Source organism: Saccopteryx bilineata, chromosome 2, assembly GCF_036850765.1.
Source record: "Saccopteryx bilineata isolate mSacBil1 chromosome 2, mSacBil1_pri_phased_curated, whole genome shotgun sequence".
NCBI classification, from domain to species: domain Eukaryota; kingdom Metazoa; phylum Chordata; class Mammalia; order Chiroptera; family Emballonuridae; genus Saccopteryx; species Saccopteryx bilineata.
Genome location: NC_089491.1, coordinates 283699593 through 283722583, shown reverse-complemented (window position 1 = coordinate 283722583; position 22991 = coordinate 283699593). Strand labels below are relative to the sequence as shown.

The window sequence follows — 22991 nt, the reverse complement described above, 5'->3', positions numbered from 1 at the left end:
AAAGTGAGATTTGAATGACAGCTCACCAAAGAGTGTTTAGCAAAGGGCGGAAGCATTAGGCTTGATAAAACCATGTTTGTGTAGGTGAACAGAAAATGGCTCACATAAACAATTCCAGCAAAATGTGTCAGCTCTTGATTACTGGTGCTGTTTCAAGTGATGATTTTGTGGCTAAGAAATTGAAGGCCAGAGTTCCCCTTTTTTCAGTATAAAAGTTCCACTTAATATTTATTTTCTGAACTTCCTTTTGCATCCCATGCTACATCTTAAAGGGCATTAAAAATTTCTAGTTGGCCAGTATTATATTTTCATGTTTCCTGATTTATTTCAGATGTGTTAACTCATCTTTACATATGCTACCAGTCAGAAATAAGAGAAGCAAGCAAAGAAATGGTCCTAAGGAGGTCAAGATATTGGGTCTGAATCATTGGAGCTGCTTAATTTTGTTCTGGTCCAAGACCAGAAACTGTACTTACTTCTAACCCTAGCCCGTAGCCCCCTCAATGTATGCTTTTGGCCATTAAAGAATATAGGCTGGAAGGTGTGAAAGGTGATGGACAAGCTTATTCTTGCTTGGAGAAATAATTCAAATTACATGCAATATTTGACTCAAAGAGAATTTATATATATATTATATATATATAATATATATATAATTTTTTCACTTACTCATTCACTCACTCTTTCCATACACGTTTCTTGAACACTCACACTATGTGAGGCACTGTGGATACAGAGATACACACAGTTCCAGCCACTTGGAGGCTGGTAGTTGAAGAAGGAGACATAAACAGCAGTACAGAGACATGGACAACATACTAAGACAAGTGAAAGGAAGTAGTAAGCAAGGCTGCTATTACAAGCCGACAACAAATCCAAGAGCCGCTTGAGAAACATGCCAGCCTCTCCATATTAGATGAGCTGATCATTGTCAGCCCTCTGGTGAAGAATCTACTCACTGTATTTACTTCTTTATTAGGGATGTGGTTTTGTGGCAGGGTAAACATTCAAGCATGGTTTGATGTGTATCAGGAAAAAGACTTAAAGAATAATTACTCATTGCCTGCAGCATATCTAGTAAGATGAACCAGGATGCTACTGGATAAGAAATTTCAAATCACAGGCAGGGTGCTACTGGGCCTCCAGTTTGGACAAGACTAATGTGAGTCATGCTGTTGATATGACAGGTTTTAGGGAACATAATGAGCTCACACACTGGTCTGGTTCCTCTCCCTGATGTCACTTATAGCCATCAGCAGGCAGAATCTCATAGGAGAGAGGCTGGAGCGGTACACCTAGCCCTTAGACTGGCAGGGTCAATTGTATCGTAGAGATACTGTCATCTGTGCTGTGATGCCCAGGGGAAAAAACCCACAAAGATAAATGTGAAGCAAAATTTCAATAAAGATTAGCCCTGGTATTCACTGATTCTGATTAGTGGACATAGCATGGCATAAACATAGTGCTTAAAAACTCAAGCTTTAGGAGCTAAATCTTGCCTGGGAGCTACTCTGTGATAGTCCAAGGTTAGTAAAGCCATCCATCCATCCATCCATCCGTCCATTCATCCATCCATCCATCCATTTTCTACCATGTTCACTGAGCATCAACTATGAAAGAGGACTTAGATAGGTTTTGTGGAGAAAGAGATAAAAATATCACCTCTAAAGGCCTCTACCCCAGGGAAAAGATGTGTGTCAGCAGATGAGTATACTGTGGAATGCTAAGTGCTATAATATGGATAAATCTGGTGAGCTTTGGGAGCAAATGGAAGAGGCACTAACTCAGAAAGCAAAGGTCAGGGGATGGCTCCCCGGGGACGTAGTTTCTGGTTGAATTCTAGAGGATAATGACTTGCTCAGCACAAGATTAAGAAGAGGAAAACCCAAAGAGTGCTTTTTGTTGAATACTGGCCTCTCTGATATTGGTAGTTCTAGAAAGCAGATTCCTGCCAAAAGCCAGGACGCTTATTAGTCTTTTTTGGGGGTATGAACTTCCTCTGTACAGGACACTAATAAAAGCATACTGAGCACACTTCTCAAACACACAGAAGAAGAACTATAACCTGTCATGGCTGGACCCTGCCAGCCGCAGGAACAGCCCTGAGCCTCCCCATATGCCCTTAGGTAGTCTGTCCCATAGCTGCAGAGATTCGTAGGAAAGGAACACTAGTTAGAGTTTAGATATCTATTCTAAACACCTCATCTCACACTTGAAGACCCATCATGTCCTCTTCTGAGCTCAGGTAATAAGCTTGAGTATATAGACCACTATCCCTAATGACTTTTCTAGTGGATAGGGCCTACCCGGACACTTTCTATGATATTTTTTAAACTGTTTAGCACCAAAGAGAGGAAGAAATGTCCGTGTGAAAGCACTTTATTATAGACTGCCCTTTAAATTCCTCAATATTTTAAAAAATTTCCAACAATAAGCTATGTCCATCCTGTATGTATACCATATATTCATTAAATATTTTCTGGGTTAAAGACAATGCCAGGGATGCTGTTATAAGGGTAAAAAGCAAATTGTGTAATGGTATAAAAAGTATGATTCTAAATTTATATATCTATATAAAAATATATCAATTTTCTTACCCTTCAAATGCCTTATCCCTGATGACTAGTGCAAAGGTTACTATCATATACAAATATAGCCAAGAACTCATAAGTGGATGTTATGATCTAATAAGGTTAAACTTCTTTGTTCAAAAACTCCCTGTTTCAGATTTCACAAAGAAGGCATTCCATCAAATGGTACTGCTACCTCCCTTTTCCTGTAGCTACAGTGGCGGGCGGCGGGGAAAGGGGTCACTCATAGCAGAGGAAGTATTAGAAGAGCCTTCTCATGAAGGTCCCCAGTGTGTCAGAGGTCACAGCCCTGCTCCATGTCCCGCTCCCACCTCCCATTTCTGCAGAGCAGGGCACATATGACATTGATTTCACACGAGCCTCAGCCACGTCCTAGAGGGAGTAACAGGCAGGGAGTGGCTACTTAACCCAAAAGACTGTTGTGAAAGATGGATCTGCATTGGAAGGCCCCTGGCAATGACCCTTTGGGAGCGAGGGAGGCAGAGCAGTACTCTCTGCAGGACTCCCTGCTGGCCTCCTGGGTGGGCAGAAGGACCCCTGCCCTCACAGCTGTCCTCACACTGATCCTCAGAACCTGTGGGTAGTCCCTTATATGGCCAAAGGGACTCTGCAGATGTCATTAAGGTACTCACCCTAAATTAGGGAGATGATCCTGGGTTATCCAGGTGGGCTCGATGTAATGACAAAGGTCCTCAAAGCCCAGACGGTCCACGTTTGGAGTTGGAGAGATGCTGCAAAGGGGAAGTCTGAGAGATCTGAGACAGAAGGGCCGGTGCACGGCTGCTGACGGTGGAGGGAAACTCTGCCATCTCTGGACCAGACTGCGGCAGGTTCGCCCCCGGGGCCTTCAGGACACACTGCTGTCGACTGCATGCGCCTCACCTGCTTATGTTTACATGTGTTGCAGTTGCTTTGGTGTCAAATCCACAAAATCATGGACAAGACTGATTTCAAGTAGCATACTCCCCACCCCGTGTTTTGTTCTAGGAGTTTTATGGTTTCAGGTCTCACTCACATTCAAGTCTTCAATCCATTTGGAGTTGATTTTTGTGGATGGTGTAAAATAGGGGCCCAGTTTCTTTGCTGGCATGTGGCTGTCCGGTTGACCCAACACCATTTGTTGGAAAGGCTGCCCTTTCTCCACCGTATACTCTTGGTTTCCTTGTATGCATGTGAGTTCATTCCTGGACTCTCTGTTCTGTTCCACTGATCTATGTGTCTGCTTGTATGCCAAAACCATGCTCTTTTCATTACTATGGCTTTATGAAATAGCCTGAAATTGAGAAGTGTGATCCCTCTAGCTTCACTCTGCTTTTGTAAGATGGCTTTGGCTCTATGGGGTCTTCCGCAGGTCTATAAAAATTTTAGAATTATTTTTTTCTGTGAAAAATCTATTAAAATTAAAATTCTAATGGCAGATTACTGAATCCATAGTTTGCTTTGAGTAGCATAAAGATTTTAACAATATCAATACTTCCAATCCATGAGCATGGGGTATTTATTTTCCATTTATATGTGTTTTCTTCGATTTGTTTCACCAATGACTTATAGTTTTCAATGTATAGATCTTTTATGTCCTTGATTACATTTATCTCTCAGTATTTTATTCTTTTGAGGCAATTATAAGTGGCATTTTCTTAATTTATCTTTCTGATAGTTCATTGTTAGTGCATAGAAACACAACTAATTTTTGTATATTCATTTTGTATCCTGTAACTTTACTGAATTAATATAATCTAACAGTTTTTGATGGAGTTTTTAGAGTTTCATATATTTATATGAAACCATACTTCTTGCATTGCCTTGTATATCTGTTTCTTTCCCAAGCTACCTGTGATAACCAAACCAAATCAAACCAAACAAAAAAGCAATACCAAATTTGAAGATGGGTTCTGACCCTTGTCAATCAGTATTCAAGTTCCAACATGTGTGCGTGTGTGGATAATATCATATCATCTGCAAAGAGAGAACTTCTTTGACCCTGTTATAGTGCTTGTCTTAAAGTCTATTTTGTCTGATAGAAGTATAGCTGCCTCTACTTTATTTTAGCTCCCAGTTGCATGAAACATCATTTTTCATCCCTTCTCTCGCAGTGTGTGTGTCCTTAAAGCTGAAGTGCCTCTCTTGTAGGCAGTATGTAGCTGGGTCTTGCTTTTTACTCCCTTCAGCCAGTCTGTTGTTTTGATTGGAGACTTTAAATTAACATTTACATTTAAAGTAACTAGTTTTAGGTATGGACTTGCTGTTGACAAGTGTGTCTATGGACTTGCTATGACAAGGCGGGCTCAGGAGCCTCCTGTGTCACCATCTTGGACCGGGACTAGCACCGCAGTACTTCCTCAGCGAGTATTTAATTACTTAGAGAAATAGCAGTGGTTCACCCAGAGTCCTGAGTGGTTTCTCTCTGTGTCCTGTGGGACTAAGAAGGCTACTTTGTCATGTTGTTGGGAGGATTATATCAACCTCAAAATGCAAGTGAAAGGAGAACCTTTAAACACGGTGCCTGGAACAGAGCAGGTTTTTAGGACTTCTTTCCTCATTTACACTCCATAACTTTTTATCTCCTTTTCTATGGTTTACAGTGGGAATCAGCACTCCGGGATGTAGCAATCGGGGACATGACCCAGAAATTCATGGGGTGAGGGACCAGAAAAGGATGTGGGAGGCTGTGTACGTGTGGAGAGGAAAATACCTTTCCTTTGAGCCAAAGAGATTCCCTTTAGGCTTGTTGGGTGATAAAAAGCTTGAGACTTTTTTTAGGCCTTATCTTTACGTGATATTCTTAGTTAGCCTTTATTTAGCAAATGGAAAGTGCCTGCTCCCTTCCCTGGCACCATTTGGGCAGCAGCATTCGGCACGGCCATCTGTGAGTCAGTGATTTTTCCGTGGGCACACCTGACAGCGCTTTCCCTTCAGAGTGGAACATCCCACGGTGCTCACAGCCGGAGTCACCCAACTGGACCGACCAGTACCTTAGCCTGAGCCACCCCAGGTGCTTAGCCAAGACTTACCTGCAATGAATTAACTGGTAACTCTGGGAGTGTAACTTAAAATCACACAGAAAAAGGTAAGTGAAACTGAAATGTATCTTCAAGACAAGTTTAGGAGGATTGACTATAAAAGAACTGGCAGTTTCTAGACTCCTTAAGATCAGACCCTGTTTTTGTCCTTCTGGTTCCTGCACTGCCAAGCGAATTGCCTGAAACCACACACACATGTGCACACACATGCACGCACATGCACGCACACATACACACATTAATTATCTTTTCTACATTATACTATATATATGTCATACTGCTCAGGAAATTAACAATATATATAACACATATATCATATTGCGGTAGATTTACTGAGTAGTAATCAACTTAGGGGAACGGGATGCTATCAGGTGTTTTCATTTGGCTAACTTCTCTTTAGACCTATATTTCAGCCTATTGCCTCCTTTGTAAAACTTCCCGTTACTCAGAGCGAGGTCAGATATTTGGTTCTATTTGGTTCTCATTCCATTACCACACTTCTTGCATTGCCTTGTATGTCTGTTTTTATCCCAAGCTACCTGTGATAACCAAACCAAACCAAACAAAAAAGCAATGCCAAATTTGAAGACGGGGGCTGACCCTTGTCGAGCAGTATTCAAGTTCCCAACATTGTACTTGGTACATAGAAGGAATTCAACAATATTTCCTAAATGAACAAAAGAAATAACACCCTTTTGCTGTATTTTAGAATCACTGCATATAGAAAAGCCAAAACATTTCTTCACTCATACAGATTCTCGATGTCAAAACCAATAAATCTAGCATGTCTAGACTAGCTAAATGGACTGATGTAAGGTCGGTACTAAAAATGGAAAACCAGAAGAGACAGTGTCTCATCGATTCCTATGTGAACTCTTGTCACAGGTGGTTGCTGAACGCAGTGAAGATATGGACTGATCTACACCAGTGTAGGAACTTGTCAAATAACAAGTGTTAAGGCGAAAGACCTCTCCCAGACCACTCTGCTAATGCTGCTGAAGGAAGTCCAGGAGATGTTGGGATGCTTGGTCTTAGGTATATTAAGACCCTCTATTTCAATTAGGTTGAGATACACAGGTGAAATACATAGTTCTCTGGTGATCTATGTGATATTTGGGGAGATATGATCTATCAGCAATGCCCATTCATTACAGCTTCTAGGGTGACGTGTGATGGTTTTAAATAGGAAGTGTTATCATATTGCACAATGTAAAGTCTATTTGCAGTTCATATTTCAAGCAGGAAGCAATTTTTTCCATCAAAAGTTATGTAAGATGCTCCTCCCTTGGCCAGGATACCGACACATGCTTGTATGGCTAGAAAGGACACACCCTCACACATCCCCCAAAACAACAATAAGCCACTCACACAGAGGACTCAGGTTAGAGGGACAGAGACATACTACCCCATACAGTCTTTCTCAAAGATTAGGTGTAAGGCAGGTAGATCAGGTAGATGACATGGGAAGACCTCCTTGGAAAGTGGCTACTAGGTTTGATACTTAAAAGCTGTACTTGAACCAGTAAGACATAGACTAACAACAAAGAATCTGGCAAGGTCCCCAAGAAAATAGACATGCCCAGACAACACAGAACAAGACAATTTGGGGCATAGAAGAAGGTCTCCATGTCATGAAAGAAAAAAAAGTAGCTGTATTCAAACTATTTCTAAGACCCCCTCCCTCAAACAGGGTTGTTATTAGTTCCTTGGAGAAAATAATCTAGAGATTGATAAGAGATCTCTGTATATCTGTTAGAATTATTGTACACATAATATATAAATGTGTATATACATGTGTCTGTATGCATATATGTACATATATATTTATTTATGTATAATGAGCTGTTTACAATATCTTTATAGAGTAGGCACTTATAAATTTTAACAGATATAGTTGTTGCCTGCATAAATTCCAAGTTTAAAATCTTTTTAAGGTATCATGTCTATTATCTATCTATCTATCTATCTATCTATCTATCTATCTATCTATCTATCTACCTATCTATCTATCATCTATCTATCTATCTTTAAACCAAAGATGAAACTATCTGTCACAAAATGAATACATTTTTTCTCGTTTTCTGAAGTTCCTCATTTTGCATCCTGAACGAAAAGTCCTGGGCCATTCAAAATTTCGGTGTTTTGCCACTGCTCATACTGAGCTCTTTTTTCAATGTCTATAACTTAGGAGATGTTTACTTATTCTGAATATTTGTTCCTCAAGTTTTTTCACTCTCTCAAGAAATAACTCCCTCCTTTCTCCTCTCAAGCAATCCATTTCCAACTCTTCTTAACTATTTTTGCTTATCCAGATCTTTCTGTTCTCTGAGTCTGTGTCCTCTAGTACTCCCTTGGGCCTCTGTCTCCCTGTGTGTAAGGTTTTAATCTACTTGAGTGGCAAAAACCTTGACATCTGTGACTTCTTTTATATCCCCATAGCACAGTACTAGCATAGTATTGGGCCAATACTGTATGTTAAGCATGGATTTGCTAGTTGGGACTCAATTGAAAGAAAACTCTCATTCCTAGTATGTGAACCAGTGGCAGGCCATAAATACAAAAGCTCGGGTTTGGTGCTCATTTACCGCATCTGAGGTTCCAATTCTGCTAGCTTACACCAAAGAGATACTGGGGTTCACTCATTCCTCCAGGATACCAGAAAGTCTTTGGTACGATCACTTGCCCTAACCTGAAGTTTCTTCACTTCTGAGCCCTGTTTCAAGAAAGGAGGCCCTGGAATGTATTCTCGAAATAAGCCTGTCATCTTTCTAAAGAGATTTTCATGAGGTTAGAAGTTAATCAGGACATACCGGGACCTAACTTTGGTTAAGGAGGAGGAGCTGGTTCTCTGGAACAGTTTCTCATTTGAATAAATGTTTATTGCCATGACTAAGCAGAGGGAGTTCCATCTAAAATTTGGAGAGGAGACAGGAGGAGGAGCAGGGAGGAAAGAGCGAGACTTCTCCGTGATCATTCTCAGTCAGGTCCTGCGCTCGCGCATGCACGTCTCAGACACGGTAGGAGCACAGAAGTTGTAGGTGTGATGCAGCACCTTCTTCCAGAGTCAGGACATCACTCGTTTTGCATAACCACGTTCCGGGTGGAGCCACAAAAATGTGGTTGCGTCGAATCACTATTTCTGTGTGACTCTGTCTTGTCTTCAGAGATAGTTTAGTGATCGAGGTGACACAGGGTCCAGTTAAAACTGGACAGCTCTGTGAGAAATATTGCTGGAAACAGTGTAATCCTAAGGGTGGTGACCACTCCCTTGGTGACCCTTAGCTAATCCCTCGACAGTAAGGATGTCCAAAGCTCGAGGCTTTTGTTCTGAATTTAAAAATCTTTAACTTTCTGTTTAGAACATCTCTCAGAAGGGTGGTGAAGAGGGAAATACTCACAGACCACAACACCTCTTCTGGGCCAAACCTTTGACAATTACTCCATTCTCAAAATAAGCCTTCGGAAGTGGAACTGTTCTCCTTTTTCACATAAGGAAAACGAGAAGTCAAGTGCCATGCTGAAGGCCAGTGAGCGGGGAAGGGTGCTGGCTACGGGCTGGGTGGTGCCAGGCTTCCTGTCAGGCCTGTGTTCAAAGCTTTTTCTGTAAAGAAGGTAGGTATCCTAATTAACAGATGGAAAGACTGAGGTACAGAGAACCAGGGGACCGTCTCAATTTTGTAGTAAATCAGCATTTTGGATGCCAGGAAGAAAATTCAAGATTTTTTTTGGAATAGAGTGCAAGCTCAGATGGAGGGGGGTGGTGTGCAAAAAATACCCTATTGTATGATACCTTTATTTGAGGCCAGCATTGAATGATCAGGGTTTTAAACTAGAGAAACATGAGAGAATTGAGCTTGATATGGCTGTGTATATTTCCTATCAAATTCTGCTGTTACCCTTGGTGTCTGCTACAGACAGTATCCGAGAAACCTGTTTTTCTATCCTAGAAAAATATATATCCTAGCTCTTTACCCCCTGCCTCACAGTTATATAATAGCTGAAGTATGCTAGGGCCTTATCTTAGACTTTATTTCTTTTGACAAAAAGTAATTTTCTTATCTGGAAACAATTTTTAATGCTGCATAGTACGGTACTTCCTCTTGCTTCAGGACAGAATTTTTTCCTTCTGAGCTTCCCTCGCGTTCCTTTTTTTTTTCTCTCATTCTCTTTATTTGTGTTGGCTCCAAAAGCCTTCCGTTCCCTTGAGTGATTTTGGCCTGGTACCAAGTGAGACTCAGCACTCAGCCTAGAAGTATCGTTTTTTCCAACACTCAGAATCAGAAGGGAAACCCCGCCTTATACACCCACTGCTAATTACCATACGACAAAATCAAGTCGTTGCATCACTTGCCCATCACTTGAGAATTTCTGCTTTCCAGAGCTCTCATTTCTGCAGTGCATGAGTTTGAGACACATGGAGATCATGCCTTTACACCATGCAAGTCCTCCAGGAGCAACGAAGCCACGCTGGAAGCCGTGGGTCTTCTCAGCATTAGTGTTTGTGCTCCTGGTGTGCTCCTTCAGCACCGTGGCCTTCACCCTTCTCCCACTCAAGGTAAGGAGGCAGCAGGACCTGAGGCTGCTAGTGGCTGGAATCCCTTTGTCTTCTGTAAGTCTGGTCACTGCCACTGTCACTCAGTATTGTCAGAGCTGGGTGAAAGGAGTCCACGTGGGGGTAGAGATGAATGTGATTTCAACTTTGTCCTGGCATATAGCTTTTGAGGCTTATCTAAGAGGTTTGAAATGAAAAGTATTAGAAAATGCTAAATCTTAGCTGCAGAATTGAGTTAGATGAAAAGAATCACAGGCAGACACCTGTGGGGGAAAAAAAATTTTTTTTCCGCCTTTCTGGAACTTTGCCAAATAAGTCCTGTTGGTGGAAAAAAAGGAGGTAAAACATAATGCTTGCTCCCAAGGAACAGGATATAAGCTATAGTCTAACTGATAGGAGAGACATACACATATGACAGAAGACAGACCAAGGTAAGTGACAGGTGGCTGGTGGATCTTTGAGGAGGGAAATGGCACCGAACCAGGAGCAGAGCAATCGGGATTCTGGTTCTAGGTCTCCCACTAACTAGTTGTGTTTTTTGAGAAAGACATTTCATCTTTCCGGTTCTCAGTTTCTTCATCTGAATAACAGTGGTAGGAGAATGGATTTATTTATTAGAATGTCCCTTCTGCTAAAATATAGCAGTTAATAATTCATCTAAGGGTAGGACAGGAATACTTTAGAAGTTAAAGGGGGGCAATGACTTTGGGCTGGGGTGATCAAGGAAGGCTCCATGGATGAAGGGTGAAGCACATTCCTATTTGGGAAGCCCCTGATGCTTATCAGGAATTTCCCACTGAGCTCCAGTCCAAGTCTTGGGTCTAGTGAAAGGGAATGGAGATGCATTAGGTTCTTATTAGAAGTTTTTCTGACTGCTGACTGCACAGCACTGATCAAAAGGAAAATACATAATGCTTTCTGTCATTTAAGATAGAGCCCCTTTGGGGGCATGTAGGAAGATTCCTAGCCTTAGAGAGAAGGAGGTGGTACATGCACATGTAAGAAAGGGCTGTGATATGAAACCAGGGACTGTGGAAACATTTTCCTAAGGGAACTGGCCAGCAATGATTCCAAAGATACAGTTCTACCCTTTAGCTAGCAATTAAGAAAAAAAATGCAAGAGCAAGCAGTATACTGTAGTTTCTGGTGCTTAGTTGGGGCAAGCGTGGCTTGGCCCAAATTTTTATACACTAGCCCATTAATTTGTATTGCATAAGTATATGCAAGTCCACAGAGGCATTTCTAGCCACATCTCCACTCTGTCAGGGAAGGTATCAAACAGAAGTCTGAATATTCTGGATCAGTAAAGCTTTGAGCAGAAAGAAGAAAACTGTCAGGAGTTCTGAGTATTTAGATTTCTGAAGAAGGGGAAAGATGAGAATAGCCTAAATTTGGAAGTGATTTTCCTTTCTTAAAAAAAAAATACCCCGCTAAAAATCAAGTCTCATTAGCCAGATGAGCTTGAAGAGCACAGGACCTGTCATGTTCCTGCACACAAATGAGGGTCCAACACACAGAAGGGGAGGGAAAGGCCTATCTCCAATGTGCACAGTGGCTCTTGCAAAGGGACACAAGAGGTCTGATAAATCCCAGGGGCATGAAGGGCACCTCTCACCAAGACTTGAACTTGGCCAGTCCCATACGTTTGAGCTCTGATTCTGGATTCTCTCTCCCATATCACAGGCAGCTTCTCCATGAAAGGTTCTGCTTCTAAAGAAATAGCCCAGCATTTGTTGCAAATTTGGGGGTGTTCAGTAAGTGTTCAGGAAGTTGTTCTTACAAGACGCCAGGGAGGTTTATTTCCTATGGGAAATGCCAACAACCCGGCCGACAATTCTAGTGTGTGTACTCCACTTTCCAGTGACCACAAGGGTCCTTTCCTTACTGACCACAGATAAGTATGTTTGGAAAAGAGGCCAGAGTGGCTAGCAGATGGTGAGTCATTCCTAGTGGGGTGCTTCCACCTTTTTAGAATACTCATGAACCTTGGAGTTTAGAATGTTTTAATCTCCACTTGTATTTTTATATACAAAATCCCACCTCCCCAATTCTCTAGGCACTAATTCACAAAGCTATAGATAGAAAGAGTGGTTCTCTCTAGACCAACAGAAATTTCCTTGGGAAAAAATTTTCTTTTTTGTCTTCTTCTTTCAGAAGATGGTCAACTAAAAGAGATGGGCTATGAGCCCAAGCAATTTGGTCTACTTCTCAGTGAAAATAACCTCACAGAGGTTGTCCCTAAGAAACCAAACATTCAGGAGGGCCCCTTGTCTCAATGGAATGAAGGATACTTCCAAAAGGGGAAGTTGTGCTTCTACTTAAAAGCAGAGTAGACTCTATGTCCAAAGGATGATCTGATGAGGGTTGGTTTGGAGAAAGAATTATTAAGCTTTGGTCATTTGAACCCAAGCATGTAAATCTTGGCTTAAATCAAATGGGGTCACAAGAGCAACTGATCCTCTTCAGCAAAAATGAACCAACTTAAGCCAAGCCGAGAGTCTCATGTGCTTCTTTAGAAGTAGATATTTACTTTTTCCAAACATTATCAGAACTATAAATAGTGCCTACCTCACACAGTGGCAGGGATGAGTCTTGTGAGTCAGACAAGTTCTGTCTGGATCTCAGCCTGGCCTCTTATCAGAAGCATGACCTTGTGCTAGTTACTTAATCTCTCTCATAGTCATTCCCACATCTGCAAAGTAGCACCGTGCTAATTATTATGTTATAGGGTTGTAGTAAAGAGGAATGAGACCACATAGTGCCTGGTCCACAGTAGCCTCTCAGGAGACCAGAGTGACTAACATGTGGACCATTACTGATGACAGTAAAATGGAGATAAATTTTAAAATACTTTACCAATATGGGTATTTCTTGCTTATCTATTTCACTTCCTCAGCCAAAGACGATACCGAGCTGCCAAATAGATGATTTTTGTGATTGGACAGATTTTCACTTGCAGCAATAATTAGAGAACGTTGCGATGGTGGTTTCTGGAGCCACCAGTGTCCAGGACTTCTGTCACTGGCAATTACTCTGCGACCTTAAGTTTCTCCACATTCTTTATAAATGAGAGGACAGAGCACAGATACCAACTGCGGCTCATACTCCAGCATCCATTTATATTTAGAATGTTACCCAATTGCTCCACATATGCAATCATGTCTTTCTAGAAAGACTGTAAACTTCTTAAGAGGCAAGGACCATAAATCTGTTTCTCTTGCTTACAATGCTAGTATAATGTTGGAATATAAAGTGCTTCAAGTTTTATTCAATTCTTCATTATAATTAGCATCATTATCAATATAGCAAATATTTCATATGATCAGGACCAGACAGAATATCTGGGCAAAGGCCTTCATAAGAATGAGCTCCTTTAAATCATGACCAATTTCAATGAGCTAAGTGCTACTATTTTTTTTATTTTATAAATGAGGAAACTAATGACCAGGAATTCCCTTTCACATGCCTATTGTGAGTTAAACCAAATGGAATTTCAACATTTCTTATAAGTAACCTGAGGATGAAATAATTGTAAAAGCAAAACCAATTGTAGGAATTCAGTGATTTATTTTAAAATGGTGGCTTTCAAACTTATTGACTGCATCCTTCTACTGAAATAAAAATGTTTTTGATATCGATTTCAGTACCAAAATATATGCTATTATAAATTATACGCAAGTACTAATACTATATATATGAAAAAATACACAAAATGGAAATTCATAAGGGTGAACCGAATTTGCTGGCAGTACAAAACCACTTTGCTCTTACCAAATTATATCTTATAGAATATTAATATATAACAGATACTTCTAAGATAACTCAACATTTTAGTAATCTGTTAAATAGGTTACTTTTATTTTTCTTGTCTTAGTTTAACACTTTGTGATACAATAATGTGAAGGTTATATTCTGAGATAACCTACCTTGATTCATGGTTTTGACGGCCATAACTGAAAAATCACCTCACAAAGAAATGCAGGTCAAAATGGAGGAATGCACCCTTGAGGGTGCTCACCACATTGTGACACTGAATTTTTAATTTCTCATTCAATGGTGCAAAGTTTTCATATTTTTAAAAATTAACAAAGTTGACCCTCACTCCATTCATACCTTTCCTTCCTTCCTTAAAAAACTGAAATTCCATGGTTTATAATTATAACCCTACCCTCGCCTTAATCCACTCACTTGTTCCTCCCGCTCCTCACTGTATTCTAATATTGAAACCCCAGTACAGTACTGGAAACTGTCAACACTGATTAAATCCAACGGCTCTATGCCTTTCACAGTTGAATAGAGCTGAGGGAAAAGACTTTGTTGAAAGGTCTTAAATTGATGGCCACTGACTGCAAGAGGAACCTCAGTGTGCTCTGGAAAAACATATACTCTCTCCAGTCTGTTGTGTCTCCTCTCTTGCACGATCTCATTCCTTTGACTTCTCTTTAAACATCCATCACCTCTTCCCCATTCTCTCACCTGACATCCTTGCCTTCAGTTTCTGCGAGAACAGAGGAGACAAGAAAGAGTTCTCAAGCACCCCATCTTATTGACCACTCACCTGCAATTCTATCCACATACACCGTGCTTGCCCCTTGTCACTATGTGCACCAATGGAACTGGGTTCTATCTCCTCTTCCCTCCTCAAGGTCATTGCTCCAACAATGATCTCTTAGCTCTTTCATATTACCCTCTCTACTTTAGTGAAACATTCCCATCAAGTGGCAACAGATAACCATGTTGTCATTTCTCTCATATTCAAACAAACAAAGACAAAACTGAAACAAATCTCTTTGCCATCTGATTCCCGTCCAGCATCCATTCATTTTTTTCTGTTCTCCCTTGCGGCAAAACTCCTCCAATGCCTTTTTCCTCATTTACTCTTAAATTCAAATTATGCTTCTGTCCTCATCACATCATAGATCCTACTTTTGTCAAGGGCCTGAGTGACAACCAACTCCATCTGTCAATTCTCTTTCCTCCTCTTTCTTGACCCATCAACTGCATTTGACACAGGTTATCAACTCCTCTTTCCTGAAACACTCGCTTTTCTTGGTTTCCAAATATCACACTCTGTTTTCTTTCTGACTCACTGGCCTGTTAATCTCCTTTGCTGGTTCTTCCTCATCCCCTGACCTCTAAACATTGCAGTCTCCCTGCTCTCCTCTTTTTCACACTCACTGACTTGATGAACTCATAGTCTTGTGTCTTAAAGCATCACACAGTAGCTAAAGACTCCAAATTTCTATCATCAGAACTCTTTAAATTCCATCCTCAGAGATCCAACTGCCTATGGGACTCTCCTACCTGGATATCTAATTAGCCTCACACACTTGACATGTCCCAAAACAAACCTATGGTTCTTCCTCCCCCCCCCCTCAGTTCACTTTTCTTACATCTTGTTCATTCAGCAATTCTTTCCAAAGATTTTCAAATGACCCATGCCCCAAATCTTGGAGTCTTCTTTGTCTCTTTTCATTTTCCCACCCCATATCCACATCAGGACTCCTGTTGGCTCTATTTCCAATCACTTCTCACCATGCTCACTGATAGAACCTTGGTCAGAAGCATCATGCTTACTTGCCCAGATGACTACAACAATCTCTTAGCTGGTCTCACTGCTTTTGCCCTTGCCTCCCCTAATTTATTCCTAGCATAGAAGACAGAGTAATTCTATAAAAGAAATGTACAACATCTTTAAGTTCAAAAAGTCTCTAAAGCACTTGGCCACGAGAAAAACCAATGAACTGTACATAGCACTATTTTTTGTTTTTGTTATACTTTATCTTACTACAAGTATTTAAAGCCTTTAGCATTTTAATGCTTGTTTATATAATTAACCACATTGATGGCTTCTTGTAGTGTGTAAACTGTGGTATGTTGTAACAGTTAGAAACTGAGGTCTCAGAAGATTTCAGTTACTATATATGATGCGTGATTGTCGGAATATTAAATAATGATGGTTTTATCAACCTAAATTATAAATGTTTCTATAGCTTAACTTATTATTTAAAATAAAAATAAACACAGTCTGTTATTTTTTTTCTCACATGCCCAGGGATCACCTTGGGCAAGCACTAGGGTGTGGAGAGTATTGTTTATAGAAAATTTTCATAGCCCAAAAGGAGGAATCCAAGGTCAGATAGATATCCCATGGGTAGAGGCTAGGTGGATAGAATGAGACCATTAACTTTTGCCTAGGAAGCTCCAAAGGGTAGGTAGGTGATAAGAGGTCAAGGGCAAAGCCAGCCATCTGTACAGGGAGCTGAGAAAGTGAGACAAAGTGGGGGGAGGATTTTTTTTACATGGCTACCAAAAGACGCTGGCTTCAGGAATGTGCGCTGTAAAACCAATTAAGAAAATTATGACACTGCTTTCTTGGTCATCACCCTGACCAGTTTCTATTTTTCTTTCCCTACAGACTGTCAGCGAGCCCTGTGGAGCTAAGTTCGGTGAGTAACCCGTCTTACCAGCCTCCTTGTTATTTTTTTTTTTAGCATTTGATGCCAGAAGGTAAGTCTCAAGGCTGTCAGGAAGCCTTTCTTTGATTTTATTCATTCTTTAGCTACTATTTATAATTGCTCATCATGTGCCAACCAGCTGTCTAGGAGCCAAGGCTTCCAAGGTCAACCAGATAGACCAGTTTTATCCTGAGGAGCCCTGAGGAAGCTCTTAACAAGGTCATATCTCTGGGCAGAAATGCACATCACTCTTACAGGCCTGGGAATCTGAGATCCAGGATCCTGCTTCTAACTCAAGGTTTCAATACGCACATGGTTCAGATTTCTATACCCTTTTTCTCTGACAAAGTCTTTCTCACATTTCACATATTGTTGGTATCCAGCAGAGGGTATGTATGTGTGTGTGTGTGTGTGTGTGTGTGTGTGTGTGTGTGTGTGTGATGCTATTTTTGTCTCTAAATGTATAAAAGAAGAATGAAAGTTGGGGGCCATGGCCACCTCCTCTGCTCCTTACTCCTCTTCTCTTAGCTTCTGAGTTACTCTCCATATATTGTAGTGACCTGGTCTTTGCTTAGAAAGGACAATATACAGTTAAACTAAGCTTTGAGGGTATTTCTTAGAACATATACAAGAATAAACATTAAAAAGTTGGGGAGCTGTTTATAGGTTTCAGGACAAACACACATATTCAGCTGAGAGAGAACATCTCTAGAGAAAACTCAACTTTTGTTTCCTATACAGCTCAAACCACCAGGCTTCCCAGGCTTGTGGAAATTAGATCTTTTACTTGTCTCTGTCTTTGTGATTTTGATATGTCTGATATTCCCTTTGGATGTGGTAAAAGTTGAGGACCTCAAGTGATGCTAAGGTGGTCTCTGAGTGGCCCTTATCACAGAATTAAATAAGAGAATAAGTGACACTTGTTGCTGGTGACTTGCCTGTCGACTACTGCCTTCCACATGTCAAGCGAGAAGAAACTTACTGGGCTCTGGGGTCCCCAATACAGGGAGCCTTTGCTTCTTGCTCTAGTGATATTTCTTTTCTGACCCTTCAGAGTCTATGCTCAGCCTTATAGCAGTCATTTATACAGAAATGAGAATTTAAGTCAATGTTTTATTTATTCCAGGGTATTTTCTTACCAAGGGATCTTTCTAATTATGAGATAAAGGCTTTGGTCCCTTAACAAAAATTATGGAGAATTAGAGAACAGTCCAGATAAATATTCTGGGTGGACAAAGCACTTCCTGGGGCTCTGAAATTACACTACTATGTACAAACAATTATCATTAGGGAAATATATACATTTTGACTCTAAAAGATTAAATAACTAAGCCTTGGCCCTTTCCTCACCCCCCTGTGAGAGCATTAAGCTAGCAAGAGTTATACTTAAACAGTCAAATCATTTCTATTTTTAAACTCATGAACTTACCAGTAGCTACTTTTGGAGGGTTTGGCTAAAGATGTGCCAGGTGGTTCTTGAATAATATACACCCATTAACTGATGTGAAGAGCCATAATTTAGATACAAAGCGCCTAATTCAGGAACACAGATGTCTTGCTCGACCAGGAAATAGTTATACTAGATACAGGAACTCTTTTAGGTGCTGAAGACAGAGCAATGAACAAAACAGAGAGGTACTTGTCCTCAAAGATGTCATAGTGAAGTGAGGAAAGATAGACAATAAATGAACAACTTAATTTATACAATGCTGGTGACAACTTTTATGTAGAAAACTAAAGCCAAGTAAAGGGAGAGTGAGGGAGAACACTACTCTACGTACAGTCATGAGGAAGGTCTCCCTGATAAAGTGATACAGGGTCAATAGTATTTAGTAGAAAAGCATGAACATTCACCTTGGACTGCCAACCCTGGTCATCATAATCCTGGTGCATGACTTCTCTCTCCCCTCATCCTCCTTTCTTTCCTTTCACAAATACTCATCATCAAGAGATACAATCTTAACCCTTTTTTCCATTCCAAATCCATTTTCTTAGAGCTCCCCAAGCAAGTGATATGCTTAGGATTTGCAGTTTCTCTAAAAGAAGGAGTAGATACTTAATATATTCAAATTGTAGTTGGAGACGACTAGTACGGGTCAGGTAAAGAAACAACCTCTAACCAGGAAAATGATGAAATAATTAAATAACTATGCTTTCCATTTTCCCCCCTTTCCTTGTACATTTCTTACAGGACCATTACCTGCAAGATGGAGAATGAGACCAGCTCAGTCTCCTTGCGTGAGTCAGGTGGCTGACTGGAGGCTGAAGATACTTGAAGGTGGCTTATATTTAATTTTTGGCCAAGTGGTTCCCAATAAAACCTTCAGGGGACCTGCTCCTTTTGAGGTGCAGCTACGTAAAAACAAAGGCATCATGCAAGCTCTAACTAGCAACGCGACGATCCAACATTTAGGAGGGACTTACGAGTTGCATGCTGGAGATATACTAGACTTGATCTTCAACTGTGAACATCAGGTTCTAATGAATAACACATACTGGGGGATCTTACTGCTAGCCAACCCTGATTTCATCTCCTAGAGTCTTGATTTGGTCTCCTCACCCTCTTCAGCACAAACAGAGATGCTGGTAGGTGGGTTGGAGGAGGCAGATTTTCAATGCCTATGGTTTATCTGAGCACACAAATCAACACACCAAATAGAACTTCTCTGCATGTGAATTTTCATCTCTCATGCTTATCTGAAAGAGACTCAGAGGAAGGGCCAAAGACTTTCATTATCCCTGACATTGGCTTGGCAAATGCAGTACTAATCCATGGTAAATGCATATGGGTAGCTAGAGCGCAGAAGCTTCTCAAAGAGTCTTTGTCTAATCTTTGAATCCCTGGGTGGAAAAATGAGGCCTTATTCTCATGGGGCTCTCCCCTGGTATGCTACCAGGATGCAGAGCACCTGTCTGGCCGTGTTTTTGAGCTGTCTCCTTTTATTCTTCCCACACCCCCATCTTTGGAGACCCTCCTAACAAAACGCAGTCCGATTGGTAGGGTGGCCACAGATATGTCAACAACACCCCACTTTAGATGTAATATTAGAGGACAGAGAACACTGTAGAGAAGTCTGGGGACAGAGGCACAGGCGTCATGGAAGGGAATGCACTTTATTTGGGAATGTCCCTTGATTTCATTATACTCAGGATGCAGGGTGCTTTATAAAGCTAGTATGTAGGTCGAAGGGGTCATTCTGTACCTTCACACAGAGCTTCACAGGTAGCCATTTGTGTGTGCACCTAAACGTTGTCAATGGTAAAGAGAGACATAAGCAGCAGTAATCACAAGATCTGACTCCAGAAACTGGCCCTCCCAGTGCTGTAGAATAGTGATTTCATGTATTTAGCGGGTTCTGCATGGTTGACACAGTGCTTTCACATCTCACATGGCAATTTTCTACAGTTCATGGGGCAGGTATTTTGGGCACTATTTTAACAGGAGAGAGGAAGGTAATGGAGCAGAGGTAACTTAGCTCAACCCACAGAACTAGTGATTACCGGGGCCAATGGGCTTCCCGCCGTATCCTTGTCTCGGCTTTAGAGTTGGTATTGCTACTATCACGTTCTAAGCCAATCAAGTTTAGCAGATTCAATTTACAGCCCAAGTTGGAGGGGGGGAAGGGAGAAAGCCACAACAGATCTTTTCTTTCTTGGAAAACTTTGTCCTGCCTGGAGTAGGGAGCACAGAGGTGTTGCTCAGGGCTTACTCCCACCAAATCCTCTTCCTCACTCAGAAGAGCCTGCCTTGGCCAAATGTGTCAAAATTCAATTTGGGGGTAGCCTGCTAAAGTTTGGGACTCTTGTTAAATTAATATGCTGCTTGTGGGTTCTTGTTAAAAGCTATATAATAAAATTACATGTTAACCGAATTATAAATATTTATGGATAATTACATGTTAATTAATATATCACATAGAAAGCTAATTTAAATATGATTGTATTGTATGTAACAAAAATTGCTCTGGGAATAGGCTGAACCTGAAAACAGTATTTCTCAGTGTTTTTCTAAACATCTGCTGAGTAGCTATTGGGCCAAAGACATGCCTTGTTCCCCTTGCATTGGTATATTTTCTCAGGAAACTGAAGTTACATCACATATATTTATGGAAACTTGGTGGAATTGATCTTTGTTAACTTATAAGCAGCAGTGTGCTAGAATGGGCTGGCACTAGTTTGTGAGAGCTGATTGTTAAATTTTTGGAAGTTTTTCAATCGGGTTATTAAATACTGTCATCCTTGGAATTGGCCACGGTGGGGCTATTTACACTGTGGGAATTGGCAAACACTACAAATCAGGGTTTTTTTTTTGTTATTGTTGTTGCTGTTGTTTGTTTTTTGGAGAGCCCATTCACCAGCACACTACTGTTTGTAAATCTCTCCTTAGTGAATCTTCTTTGCTTCTGCCAAATTCCTTGAACAATCAAGGCAGACAAGGGAGAAGGTAAAATTATGTTCCCAACAAAAGCCTCACGTGGTAGCCATTTCTCAGGTCAAGCAAAGGTCTCCTTTGCTGCAACCCATGATATAGCTACCAATGATCTCCAGATTACTCTAGTGTTGTAATTTCAGCCTTTGTTTTCTATGCATGCTCTGTTTGCTTGTTTCTGCAAGTAGATATTTACATTGTAAACCTATAATAAAATGTATCTTGGTGAGTGGTCTGTGGCTGACTTAACTGTGGGTTATAGGTCTGGAGTCAGTGATCCAGAGCACAGGAGGACACAAATGAGAATTCCTTGCCTCAACCTAACACTGCTTGGCAAGTGTCAGGCAGAAGTGAGTGTGGGATGCAACCAACTTTCAGTTGTAACCCGATTTCTGGTGGACCAGTCAGACAATTTTACTCTCTGACTTCCAGCCACCTCAACTCCATCCCAGTCACCAAAGCTGCCATCAACCCATCTCACGTTATTTGTTATTTACCTTCCATATTGCCCTATCACAGCTAACCTCGAGAGTGTGACATCAGTGCAGGTTACGGCTCTGCTTCTGAAGACAGCAGTCAGTGGAAAGGTGATATCATCTTGTGCATTTGAAGGAGAATGCTAACTCCTTAGAGGAAGTACTGCTGTGCATCTCGAAGAAGAAATTCCTGTCTTTGTGTGTTCTAGCTCAAAGAGGCAATGTCATTTGTGGGGGTGGAGGACATTTTTTATTAGGAGAAGAAGAAAAAGCTGATTGACTTACGGGTGAAGGGTCTAAGGATTAGCTTCCCATAGAAGTTAGTTATAAGTGATGGCCTGGCAGGTACACTTTCCTGGACCTGAAAGGATACATCTCTCTTCTGGGGTCCCCTCTGACCCTGGCAGAACCACTCCCCTGGTCATGACTGTCCTGTGAGTTCACATCTATCCCCAGGAAAACCTGTACACGTGCCCTGGCCCTACAAAGTCATAGAGCAGGGACTCACCTCAGTGTGGCAAGATTCTCCTGTCTCTGTGGCCAAGGAGTTGGCCTCTCTCTCCTCAACGGATTTCCTGGGTGGGCAGACTCTGGGCTGCTATGGGCTTTAGCTTTCTCAGGCGGGGGCCAGGCACCAGTTCTCTGTATGTCCCATCACGAGAAACAGATTTCAAAGCTCTTTCCGGACTCCTCTGAAGTCCTCCCACCAGGCTGAAGGGTAGAAAATGTCATTGCTTTCTACCTGCCGGCAACAGGAGTGGGTGGGGACTCAGAGCACGCCCACAGCTCTCTCCTTATAAATGCTGTCACAACCTTCCCTTCTCCCTCCTCTGGCCTCTTTTTAGGCAGCTGAAGTGCCCTAGGAGTAGTGTGGAGGGGTTTTATCTTCATTTCTTCTGTAAATTCTGCACATTGGCAGGGGTTACTGTCCTACTCGTCCTTGGACATCCAGCCACCAGTCATATCATACCTGAGTGAAAACCGAGGCAGGGAGGGTCCCACTCTCTCATTCAGTGATGCCCCTCTATGTCTAAAAGGGACCTGGGAGACCACTAATAAAACACGGAAATAACAAAAGCCCCAAACCATCGTCACAGGAGCAATAAAAGGTGGAGGAAGAGAAATTATTGTTCAGAAAGGTTAGACTTGAGAACATATTTACCTAGGATGCTTGCGGAAAAAAGGGATTCCTATGCCTTATTCACAGCCTGCTGAACAAGTAGTCTACTGAATAGAGGCCCAGGCATCAGAATGCCAACAGTCTCTGACCCAGAGTTATGTGCATTACAGTTTAAGAATCACTGGTCTATGGCATGTATCTTGGAATTTCAGCCAAATAGTTCCCCAAATATTTTTTAAAAAGCAACACAAAAACAAACAATAATAACAAAAACACAGTTGGTGCTGCCTACGAGACTTCGCATAACCCACCTCTCATCACAAAAGCGAATAGCCTTCTGTCCTC

At 41.3% G+C, this 22991-nt stretch overlaps 1 protein-coding gene and 1 long non-coding RNA gene across 5 annotated transcripts in view; one reads left to right on the top strand and one right to left on the bottom strand.

The window, feature by feature from the left end:
- The window catches only part of LOC136325954 (uncharacterized), a 332973-nt gene that overhangs the window by 75589 nt on the left and 234393 nt on the right, over nt 1–22991 (bottom strand). The window lies entirely within an intron of this gene.
- Nucleotides 5432–21299, top strand: TNFSF18 (TNF superfamily member 18). Of its 3 annotated transcripts, none has more exons than XM_066261174.1 (5): nt 5432–5658; nt 6497–6646; nt 9991–10166; nt 16582–16612; nt 18813–21299. In XM_066261174.1, exons 2-5 carry the CDS (start codon nt 6601–6603, stop codon nt 19157–19159), a joined length of 600 nt encoding a protein of 199 aa, XP_066117271.1. In that variant the 5' UTR covers nt 5432–5658; nt 6497–6600; the 3' UTR covers nt 19160–21299. The 3 variants fall into 3 exon arrangements, with proteins under 3 accessions (XP_066117271.1, XP_066117274.1, XP_066117272.1); XM_066261175.1 differs by lacking the exon at nt 5432–5658 and adding an exon at nt 8971–9223 and having other exon boundaries at nt 6582–6646; XM_066261177.1 differs by lacking the exon at nt 6497–6646.

What these genes read in the sequence shown, in the direction of transcription:
- TNFSF18 (XM_066261174.1), top strand. Translation starts at nt 6,601, where the DNA reads ATGCTGCTGAAGGAAGTCCAGGAGATGTTGGGATGCTTGGTCTTAG. An exon ending in TCACCCTTCTCCCACTCAAG is followed by an intron (nt 10,167 to 16,581) that starts GTAAGGAGGCAG and finishes CTTTCCCTACAG; the next exon opens with ACTGTCAGCGAGCCCTGTGG. An exon ending in GCCCTGTGGAGCTAAGTTCG is followed by an intron (nt 16,613 to 18,812) that starts GTGAGTAACCCG and finishes CATTTCTTACAG; the next exon opens with GACCATTACCTGCAAGATGG.